The sequence below is a fragment of the Ascaphus truei genome, chromosome 6, assembly GCF_040206685.1.
Source record: "Ascaphus truei isolate aAscTru1 chromosome 6, aAscTru1.hap1, whole genome shotgun sequence".
NCBI classification, from domain to species: domain Eukaryota; kingdom Metazoa; phylum Chordata; class Amphibia; order Anura; family Ascaphidae; genus Ascaphus; species Ascaphus truei.
Window position 1 is genome coordinate 104399692 of NC_134488.1, and position 12775 is coordinate 104412466.

Consider the following 12775-nt stretch of genomic DNA (forward strand, 5'->3'; position numbering starts at 1 on the left):
TGCAGTTACCGTTACTATAACAAAACATGACAGCCAATAGGCTTTGAGGCGCGCACGTCGCTTGGGGGCGGGACTTACATCACTAATCCTTTTTAAGGACGCCTTGGCCCATGACAAGGGTCCCACGTCATACGTGGTGGACCCGGTTTTCAATGTTGTAGATGTTGCATGATAACAAAACAGGTATGTGTTAGAGTAATGGTAAAATGTTGCTAATATGTTTAAAGGGATAGGAAAGTACGTATATTTATTCCGTCAGCAATGTGTACTACTCTTTCAGGTCCTACTATATTGTATTAGGAAACAATTTGTTTGTGATCGCTACATGTTATGCAGTCTGCAATGTTACGCTGTATCCACGCATTGAAAGTGAAAATGGTGGTTACAAAAAAAAAAAAATTTAAACGCAGAGTCAACGCATAACGATTGTTATATTTACCATTCTTCTAGAATTAACTCTTCGCCTGGCTGCAACTGGTCGCTCCAGAAATGCAAGCCATTTTCATCCACGCTTAACCCAACCGCTGAATCCAGTATGGCACATATCTCCTCCAGGATGCGCTCATAGGAATCGCCACTGCTTTCTTCAAATAATTGGTCGGGAGGTAGGTTCATTTCTTCCGGTTCCCATTCCAATGCAATTTCAGCTGAAAGGCTTGGTACATAATCATAGTACTTTTGTTCTTGTACAATGTGGGTTTCAGGAATGGAGGCTGCAGATATTGCAGCACGTATCGATTCAAACGGATCAGTAGTAGCGGATACATTGCTATTGCCATTAGGAATAAATATGCCTTTCACGACAATATAAGTGCCGTCTTTCAGGATAAATTGTTTTTCCGGGGCAATCTTCCAGAAACCATAGGTGTGTTGTAGCTTATCCTGGTCACGTTCAAAAAAGTCATTACTTGATAAAGTGAATCTTATTGAGGAATTAAAATTCCGTGCATGCTTACGGTCTTGGTAATAAGGATATTTTGCTCGAATGAAATCATCGATTTGGCGTGTGCTTGCTTTCTGTCCGCGACTGTTCAAGATGGCTTCACAGATCATGTACTTATACCCTAAAAGGGGATTAATATTGTTAACGAATTCATCAGCCATGTCTGAGTAGCACAAAAGCTGTGTGCAGGTCTGTGTTATTTGCTCATCAAAATGAATGTGCTGAATGGCTAACAAACTCCTGTTTTTCCTTGTCAAGGTCAACAAAAGTAACTACTTTGACTCCTTATTTCAAACGCCAATTGGATTTGGTTGTCTAATTGGGTTAACAGTTGTGGTTCGTGATATGGGACTGTGGGAGAAACATTTCTCCTTCTTTTATCTCGTTTGTGAAAAACATCCCTAGACTGTGAATGCGTTCACATAGTGTTTTTTTGAAAACTAACAAGGGCCAGTGTGTGAAAATATTTCTTAGCCAGGCATATCAGTAAAAACACACCTGCAAAAAGAAATGTTTTTTCCCCGCTTACATTTCTGTGTGTATGTGAAAGTCTGGTTAACTCCCTGTCTGCATGAGTTTAAATACGTGTGTATATATATATATATATATATATATATATATATATATAAATATATCTCTTATAAAAATATATATATTTATATATAATATTTTTTTTTTTTTTATATTGCAGGAGTACACACAACATTGATGGCATTAAGTATACCTTGTATGAAACCTATTTAAATGGTGAGAAACATGATTGAATTAAGTAATAAACATTTGTTTAAGCACAATACTGTTAGAGTCTCATACTTAGGATATTTCTCAAACATTAGGCCTGTATTATTAAAATAGTGTGCTTTCACAAGGAAGCATGAAGTGTATTAGTTTGTGTATACCAGTTTATATAGTACTATATATATATATATATATATATATATATATATATATATATATATATATATATATATATACACACACATATATACATATATATATATACACATATATACATATATATATACACATATATACATATATATATACACATATATACATATATATATACACATATATACATATATATATATACACATATATACATATATATATATACACATATATACATATATATATATACACATATATACATATATATATACACATATATACATATATATATATATATACACACACTCACACTCACACTCACTCAGTGTGTGTGTGTGTGTGTGTGTGTATATATATTATTATACATTCTGAGATGTTATAGAAACGAACACACAACTGATTAAAGGACAAAATTACAATGGCCAAGCAAGGCAAAGGTAAGTAATAATTTACACATAATCCTGCTGTACACGTACAAGAAAGATGTTTGCACTTACTTAGGTGTTTTAATAATTGCATGTGACTAATATGCATATGCAATTCTTACATCAATTAACACACCCAAATGCAATGTTTTGCTGCAAAGTCAATGGCAGCTTCTCTAAACTTAGCAACTGGCTCCTGGTGGACCATTACTGAACAGACGATTACAACATAAATATTTATAACACAATTAATTATGAGTGTTAACATTTCCAAACCTTCACGTGTACAAGAACATAGTTGAAAGTTTGGAAACAACACAGTCTTCAGCATACATACAATAGTAATTAGATAATCTGAAGTCAACAAAACAAGGCCAAACACATATTTTCTGAATTATAACATTTATTTTTTTTGTTCCTTTTGCGAGCGAGTAACAGGCCTGCTTGTTGTCTCTTGAATTTTCCTTTTTCTTTTGCCACCAACTTTAGGCACAACAGAGCCACTTTGAGTGGCCTCTGGCACTTCACGGGCAGGGCTTGTGGCCAGTGACTGTTCACCTACGGGGCTTGTGGCCAGTGACTCACCTACAGGGCTTGTGGCCAGTGACTCACCTACAGGGCTTGTGGCCAGTGACTCACCTACAGGGCTTGTGGGCAGTGATTCACCTACAGGGCTTGTGGCCAGTGACTCACCTACAGGGCTTGTGGGCAGTGATTCACCTACAGGGCTTTTGGGCAGCGACTCACCTACAGGGCTTTTGGGTAGTGACTGTTCACGGACAGGGCTTGTGCCCAGTGACACATGTGAGCAAGTTGGTAGACACTGCACAAGTGATGGTTGGTCTGTTTCATGTGTGTCTTGTTTTGTTTTTGTCGCCTCCTTTGTAGGTGTCTGCTGCTGAATTTGTAGAGATGGCAGCGGTAGGATGTCATCAGGAACCTGCACAGCAATGTCTGCTACTTGACCGGTAACATTTGGGCCTGGTGAATGAATCTCAGATGAATGTGGTGAAAACTGACCTGCATGAACAGATCCTGGCTGGGAGGTGTTGAATTGTGGTACATTAGTCATTCTCCAGTAATTAGCTTGTGTTTGCTGAACAACTAATGCTTCGAATGAGGTGTTGATTTTTTGCAACTGTTTAGGCACTTCAATGAAGACTCTGTGGAGATGTGCCAATTGTGATACTGTTTCTTCCTGCAGTCCAATCATCCTTTCCAGCACTGTCATCATGTCTGAATGGCGACGATTTTCTGCGTCCACTATTTTTCCCTCTGAAGCTACAATTGCATCGTATGTGGAAGTTGATGGACGATTTGGCGGTACAACAGTTTCTATTGGCACCTCTTCATGGTCACATGATTGTATTTCAGTCTCTTCTGTGGCGTCATCCTCATCATACTCATCATCCTCATCACCATGATGTTCTAAAAAGAAATGTACACATTATTAAATGGCATGTTAATGTATGCTGTGTTACTATGTAATTGTACTGTGTCCTAAGTAACACCTAACATGTTAGCATACGTTTTATAACCTCATTAAAAACTACCTTGACTTACGAATAATGTTTGGACTCAGTATGAAATATGAATGAATGAAAAGTTGCTCTAAACTCAGAAGTCCTACATGATAATTAATATCACTAACACAATACATGTTGCCTTACACTTAATTTTCACTGACACTAAGTAATCCTATTTAAAGAAGATGTGCAAAACAAATAATGCACATGACAACATAACATATAGAAGAGCACATATTATATGGCCAGCAAATGATACACTCACCTTCTAGTAGTGTTGAGCTGGCTGACCCAGGTGAAGACACTTGTTCCATCTCAGGTGACACATGTCCTCCAGGGGCAACTATATATAACAATAACATAAGTTTTACATTTACATGTGTAAATATTGAACAAACACTTATTGTATGTTCTGTATTTATGATTAACTAACAACATCAGTTCCTTAACCGAAAATGTGTGTGAAAGTGAACATAAATAGTTGTAATAACACTGTACATGCCTGTGTACTTAGAATTTTTGAGTTCCCTAACATACAACATACTATGTTTCTGCAGTAATGCGTGAGGATAAATAGATTAAATGAGTACATAAAAATCATATGTTGTGTAGTGATATCAGTATCATAATGTACATAACTATCATGAGATGACCATTCACAATGGTTATCATGAAGGTGGTCATATTGCAAAAAGTGTTGTTTTTGGTAGAGGATATGTGTGGTACATTAATCGAAGATGTGGCACACCTGAATGTGGCTGTGACTCAACAAGACAACACATGCAGTGTGTGATAATGTGTCTTTCATAGTAGTTCAACTATAGATATGAGTGAACTAATGTGTGACGTACGCTTTGATAAGTAATGAGTTGTTGGGGCATTTAGTAGCTAGAGTTAAGCTTTCCAATGAGTGTGATTAACTTCAGTTGTGCTATTCAGGTTGTAAGAAAGGTATTCCCTTCCCCAAAAAGCCTAATCAGCCACACCTTTCAATGACTTGAAACAGGTGCAAATGGTGTGAACTAAGTTGACCGTGAAATGAGGCTGTAATTAGTGTGTGTGCTGAACCCCACCCCCTCTGTTGAAGTGTATGCTGTGATGAGATATTAATTGCAGCTGCTTTAACACAATGGTAGATGAGCTAAGTAGTCATCTGCAGTGTTTAAGTTATGAAAACAATGACATAACATATGATACGTGTGCCTCATTATGCTGTCTGTATATGACATAAAGCAAAAATGGACCTTTTCTTAAGCAACTATAGATGTGTTAGTGCCAGTGATGTTTGTAGGCCGTTACATGCAATTTCTTTGATGCATGCTTAAAATAGGCAGTAATGTCATGTTTGTCGGAGTAAAATCAATAAAATACACAATAATATGATACATATTTCTGTTCTGTACCTGTAGCTACTAATAATTTCTCATGAACATGTGTTACACGTGTACTACCCTGTTGTTCCCCATCTTCGCCCACCATCAATTGCTTCCACTGCAGCTATGCATTTTGGGAATTCACATGTAAATGAGCACGCAATGGCACGTGCTATATTAGTTACTGCTTTTAGTAGGACTACTACATATATGTCTATTTTGAGATATATATATACAGAATCAGACATATACATATATAGATGCAGGTATGCTTATATTGTGAAGACAGTATAAAAAGCAGTGTAACTATGCAAAATAACTGTAAGCAACGACACGCCTACTACAGTAATATTTATCACCTGCTGGAAATTGTGACGGATAAATTCCAATGTCACGGTCACCAGCCAAGCCTTCCACGACGACGGTAAGTAATTTTGGCCGAAGTAGCTCCTCCAATGGAGTCAATATGAGACGTTGTGGTGTGGGCCCACCTCCAGTGCCAGTAGCATGCACGCGTTGGTCTTGTATTTTCTTTTTCAATTTGGACCTAATATCATCAAATCTTTTCCGACAATGATACTTGTCCCTGACACTATTCCCACAGGCATTGACACCAATGACTATTGTGTCCCACATTTCTTTTTTGCTTGCTGCACTTGTCCGCCCTTGAAAAACATATAAAAGATATGAGGTAAATGAATAATAATATAAGCACCAGTTTCCTACACTGCTAGCTGTTCCAAGTGATAGCAAACATGCTGTTTTATGTGTAATATGTGCAGCACATGAGCATTCACTACTAAACCTATACATGTAAGCAAGGTTGCATTCATATTGTATGCAGTTCTGGCAAATTGACCGCCTGTGTTTATTTGTCCTTGTAAGGCATGATAAAAAGCTGTGTTTCCACACTAATGAACATAGAAAGATATTGTGTACCCATATTTGCATATGAACAAAACTCAGATGACCTAGGATCACATGTATTTGAATAATAAATGTAAAGTTACACTTACCTACTAAATGTCCATATATACTGTCATAGTGCTCCAGAATGCCAGTGACAAGAGCCCTATTTTCCTGGTCATTGAAGCGAGGATTACGTGGCTTCTCCACACGTTTTTTCCGAGCAGGTTTAGGGTCAGAGCTTGGCTGGTGCTGACTGGACTCTCCTTCTTCCAATGGAAGAGCCTCCAAAAGCTGGCCACCAGCAAGCACGCCACCACCAGACACCCCATCAGCAACTGCGCCACCAGCAGCACTCCCAGCACCAGCACTCCCACTCCTAGCACCAGCACTCCCACTCCTAGCACCAGCACTCACACTCCTAGCACCAGCACTCACACTCCTAGCACCAGCACTCCCAGCACCAGCACTCCCACTCACAGCAACAGCACTCCCACTCCCAGCACCAGCACTCCCACTCACAGCAACAGCACTCCCACTCCCAACAACAGCACTCCCACTCCCAGCAACACCACTCGCAGCACCAGCACTCCCACTCCCAACAACAGCACTCCCACTCCCAGCACCAGCACTCCCACTCCCAGCAACACCACTCGGTGCACCAGCAACATCACTCCCCTGAACAGAACGTTCACTCCGACGCGTACTCGCACGAGTAGCACTCCCACTCCCACCAGCATCACTCTTCCCACGCTTTGCGGGCATACTTCCAGCACTCACAAAAAACAGACAAGAAATGTACAGGCAATCACACGACCCACTTCCACATATAAAACAAGACAAAGATGTAAACAAAACAACAAAGGACAAAGCTCACCCAATACACAACAAGTCTCTCAGTCAATATGCAAATCTTCAATCGTCCAGCTCTGTGCGTCTCTCTCTCTCTCTCACTCCCAACAACACAGAGAATGATTAGCAGTACACGTTGCCTTTAAATATGGCGCGCAATCAAAAACATGCTTGTTTCGCCTGATTCAGCAAGATTTGTGATTGTGCAACCTAACAGCACCCCGCCACGCACGCCGATACACCTGTGTGTGATCGGCTCATCATCGTGAGAGTGGGCGGATTTGTTTTCGGGTTGATTTTGAATGTATTCGGCACTTACTGCATACGGAGAGGGAAAAACGCCAATAACATGACTAATCGATAAGCTTGCCGATTTCACATAATCGTCGCTTACTGCATGAGGCCCAGTGTCTCTTGGAATGTTATCTTTGCTTGTCCCTCCCCCGTGTGTGGATGTGATTTATGGCTAGAGGTGTTAAATGGTTCCTGAAAGTTAGTGATGTAAGAGTGTGTGTGTGTGTGTGTCTGTGTGTGAATATAAATGAATGGAGAGCCCACAGTGTATACAGTGCTTTACAAAAGGTGTGTGTGGAGTGGGAGTTAATATTAATGGTGTGGGTAGATGTGGAAATGTGAGAGATTGTTGATAACTAAAGGTGTGTGTAGATACTATCTGGTTCTTATTGGTGTACACTCTTACATCACTAACTTTCAGGAACCATTTAAGAATACCCTTTGCTTGCTTCATTCATTGTAACATCGCCGGAAGAAGAGATCAGTGTATCTCAAAAGCTCGCACAAATAAAAGCATTTCGTTAGCCACAGAATGGTATCGTCTATTTATTTTTTGATTATTGAAGCTCGGCTAACACGATCCTGATACCTCTACATGTATATATATATATATATAATGGAGGCGCTGTCACCGGACGAACCAGTTACACCCCAGGCTCCCTGCACCACACGTAGTCACCCTAGACACGGGGGAATGGGGGCTACATACACACCACAAGGACTTCTGCTAAAAGAATAAACACTTAATATACATTGATTGAAATAGAATATCTTGTTTGAATAGAAAATATACAGCCTTTCAACGCCAAAGAGAACGTGTTTACTTGTCACTCAAATGGAAACTAAGTGAATCATGGTGAAGTAAAAATCAATCTGTTGTAATTTCTTGTAATGAACATCACTTAAAATAGAGAACATGCAAGTTTTCCCATTGAAGCAGCTTCCTGACAGTGTACAGTAATTTCAGCACAGAGCTTGATTTTCAGAAAAGAGAAGTAACACAGAGCTTACGAATAGAGATGGGCGAATCGCTGATGTTACCCCCAAAATCCGTTTTGCTGTGTAAAATCCGCACACGGATTTGTGCAGTTTCAATCCACCTGGATTCATCAACATCCGCCATTGGATGCAAGCTGTGGACGGATTTTCAGAATCCAATCCTCGGATTCAGGAACTCGTTGGGGGATTCTTAAGAATTTCTTAACAATCCGTCAACCGATTGCGGAATCCGCGGATTGGATTCTACAAATTTCTACAAACCGGTATTTGTAATAAAAAATCCATAAATCATTCTTTTTGACATTGATCCGCTGAAATCCGCGGACCAAAGAAACTGGCCGATCCACTGCGGATCCAAATTGGACCCTCAAAAATTCGCCCATCTGTACCTATGAACCACCCAAATACTGCTTTCTATGTGATTGGTGCAAGTCATACAAATATATATTATATAATTTCTGCATGGTGTTTACATGCAATCCTTCATACTGTGCTAGTTGACACAAATATACTATAGAAAAAACAGCAAAATAAAAATCTTGCAAGTAGGGTCACTAACTAATGTAAAAGTCTTACTCACTGATATTTTCCCCATAGTAATCATCAGCTTTTACATAATGAATGCCTATTTTCACTGTAGTTCTCCAAATTACTCCCATGTCAACTAGATTGCTTATTCTCTTTATAGTGTTGTCGTCTCCAGCCCCTGTTTCTACCAAAGTTCAACAGCAGGGAGGGGGTGGGGAGGAAGGGGGGCGCGGGGAGAGAGAGCGATAAATCAGCACCCAATATAAGTATTCCAATGCAGCACTAGAAGGTCAAAAGTATGATGTTGAAAAGATTGAAGGAGATTTTAAACTATGAGGGAGGGGGAGGGACAAGCAAGAGGTGATGGACTTGACAGAATAGATAGAAATGGGAAAATAGCTATGGGTTATGGTGGTGAAGTGAGGGTGAGGGGGTGTTTAGCAAGGCACCCCATAATAAAAACAGGTAATACTATGTAGTACACTTCTAAAGGCTAAAATCAATGGGAGGAGAAATGCAGGTGCGGATACGGTTACAAAAGCACAGGCTGGTGAAACAATCGTAAGCGCATGCTTGCTAATGCAAGAAGCCTAGTAAATAAAATGGGGGAGCTTAAAATAATAGCCAGAAATGAGCAATATTATGTCATCAGCATTGATGAAACATGGTGGGATTAAACTCATGAATGGGTAGTTTTGTGTTCAGGTTTTTTTTTGTAGGGGTATGCTATAAACCACAAAATATCTGTTAGGCTGAGTCCATGGTGACTGCAGCCGGGCAGAGGCCAGTGTAGTCCGACTATATCTGCCGTATACACTGAAAATAAAAAGCACCTTTCTCAGTCTTGAAAAAGGTCAGAGGCAAAAGACCAAAAACACCAACCACTTTGATTAAAACACCGTTTTCACAAATACCACGAGCGCGCTCTCTTTTTTTACATTTTGTATGTACAGCCCAGATGCCGCCGTGCCCCAGACGGCACCAGTGGCAGAATACCACATTTTGAGTGCTCCTTACATCTTTCTACCCGTCACTGTTTCCATGGGTACTAAATTCCTAATTTGAATTGCCCTTCCTGTAAAACTGGGGAGCGCGAACGTTTGGCGCTGCGCCCCCCGCCTGCTCCTCCTCGCCCTTGCGCCCCCTCACCTCGCTCGGCGGCGACAAATTATGTTGCGGGGTCACGTGATGTAATGTCACATGACCCCGTTACCATGGAGACTACCGTGTGACGTCACTCCGCATGGCACCGCGGTGTAATTTGACGCCGCGTTGCCATGACGACGCTTCACACCAACGCTTCTGAACCCTGGTAAGTGAGTTGTAGAGGCCTCACGCGACCCCCAAATGACACCGCGGTGCCATGCGAATTGACACACACGGCGGTCTCCATGGTAACGGGGTCACGTGACATTACATCACGTAAACCCCACAGCGTCATTTGACACGAGGAGGAGGCGGGGGGGGGGGGGGGGGGCGCAGCGCCAAACGTTTGCGCTCCTCAGTTTTACAGGATGGGCAATTCAAATTACGAATTTACTACACATGGAAACTGTGATGGCAGATACAGTAGGAAGATGTAAGGAGCACTCACAAAATGTGGTATTCTGCCACTGGTGCCGTCTGGGGCACGGAGGCATCTGGGCTGTACATACAAAATGTAAAAAGAGAGCGCTCTCGTGGTATTTGTGAAAACAGTGTTTTAATCAAAGTGGTTGGTGCTTTTGGTCTTTTGCCTCTGACCTTTTTCAAGACTGAGAAAGGTGCTTTCTTTTTTTCATTGCATATGGCAGATATAGTTGACATCTTTAAAAAAAAAAAAAAAGTTAGACATATATATATATATTTTTTTAGAAAGAAAGAACTATGCATTAGTATTTCCCAATTATATGGGACTCGCGAAGTTTAGCAAGCACGTTTGAAGTGAATAATGATTTACGTTTTTGGAAAAATTACACGCGTATTGATTTACTAATAAAAAAAATTCTTACCAATTATCTATGAAAGTACTTTTTTTTCTTTCTCGCTACTGTTGACCTTCATAGCCCGCTACAATTTGTAACTGTAATTTGTTTTTGTAACATTTTTATATAAAACATTTATTTATTGCCACATGTAGCATTTTGCAAGGGTTACAGATTTGAACCATTTAAGAAACACGGTTAAATCTGTGATTTGAGCAAGGCATTTTTAGGAAGGACACATACAGTACTGCCCAGAAATAATGATGACAGTATTAAATCTACACGAACAAAAAGGAAAAAGCAGGCAACAATTAACAAAAAGGAAAATGTTTCCTGAAATGAAACCTCCTTGATAATGACTGAAGGATAGCCAATCCATAGAAAATGCCAGGAAACATAACTTGCATTTATTGAACTTTGATATTTTTGTAAAACATTTTGAGGCTTTTTTTTAGAGCACCACACATTTTTTCCATTTTCCTGACAGTATTAAATCTGACATAAATGTGCAGATTGGAATACAATTCTCCAGATTTGTTTTGTGTACACAGGCTGTACATACAGAATGAGAAAAAAGAGCACTCTCGTGGTCTTTGTGAAAACGGTGTTTTAATCAAAGTGCTTGGCGTTGTGGTCTTTTGCCTCGGACCTTTTCCAAGACTGAGAAGGGTGCTTTCTTTTTTCATTGAATATGGCAGATATAGTAGACATCTTTTTTAAAAAGGTTAGAAATATCTTCTTTTTTTTTTTATAGAAAGAAACGTTATATACATGGATAAGCTGGATAAGTTATTAAACATACTGTAAGAAGGATGTTGACCCAGAGGAATATCTGATTGCAATTAATAGAGTCGGAAAGGAATGCATTTTTCCCCCGCTTATAACACATAAGTAGCAAAAGTTTCACTGGGGATATTTTACTTGCTTTACTCTAGATCAACATAAATATAAATATTAGATGACTACCTCAGCTGATTAAATTTAGCATAGATAAAATATGTATTTTTTCAACCTTATCTACTATGTACAGTATGTTATGCATATATGTAAACAAAATAAACTTCTATGTCTATACATTGCTTGAAGTTGTTAAATGTGTGCTAGTTGTATTTAAATTAAAATAATGTGAGCCCTTGTAAGCATTCACAGCAAACATAACAGCTTTCTTTTCTATAATTCGAAGCATCTCTGCTAGTGATATGTTAGTTTCTGTTAGTAAACAGCATGTGAACAGAGTAAAGGGACCAAGTACTCACAGGTAAAGGAGACAGTGAAGGAGAGAAAAGAAATCATGTTGATCCATGTGCCACTCAGTATGATATAACCCTAGACATGACTGTCCTCTAATACGGAACTAATGTACAATCCACTCATAGTGAAACTGGTTCTAGAATTATTCATGTATTGACTACCATTTCCTGATACTGTATATGTCAGTGATTTCCAACCTTTTTTGTTTGGAGGAACCCTTGAAGAATTTTGTAAAATTTAGGGGAACCTCAATCTGGTTGACACACATTAGGTTCGACAGGGGTACATCACAAAATAGACGTGTAAAGCAGTAGAGTTAAAAAAATAATAATGAATCCATACTTTTGAATAAACAATGTGTATATATTTTGTAATGGTTTTGTTTTAATATAGTTGTTTTTTTTATAAAGTCGTTAACAAAAAAACAAGATACATTTTAATATTTTAAGATACATTCACAATTGAAAATAATACAAGTTTCAATAGAATAACATTGATTCCAATTGTCTCCTAATTTATTGTGAAACTTGGACTTGCTTTTTTTGAACACAACAACTTAAGCCGTGGTCGCAGCTTTGATAGGCACACATGCAGTTATTCTTCCACAGACAACAGTTTATTCCTCTGTTTGGGTTCTATATTCGTTAAACACGAAAATGCTTGCTCACACAAGTACGACGTTGAGAATTGTAGCAATATGTCTATAGCTTTCTGGGAGATGACAGGAAACTCTGTTTTCACTGATTTCCAAAACACATCTAATGACAATTCATTACATTACATTTTTAGTGTGCGATCACACTTCAGTTCAGTCAATTGTTCT

General features: G+C 39.2%; 1 protein-coding gene across 1 annotated transcript in view; it reads right to left on the reverse strand.

Moving 5' to 3' along the window:
- LOC142496528 (immunoglobulin superfamily member 1-like) overlaps window positions 1-12079 on the reverse strand; it is a 32793-nt gene extending 20714 nt beyond the window's left edge. Inside the window, exon 1 of the mRNA XM_075603204.1 lies at window positions 11958-12079. Within this exon, the coding sequence (XP_075459319.1) occupies window positions 11958-11994 (37 nt within the window). The 5' untranslated portion in view covers window positions 11995-12079. The remainder of the gene's footprint in view (window positions 1-11957) is intronic.
- Window positions 12080-12775: the final 696 nt, after the last annotated feature.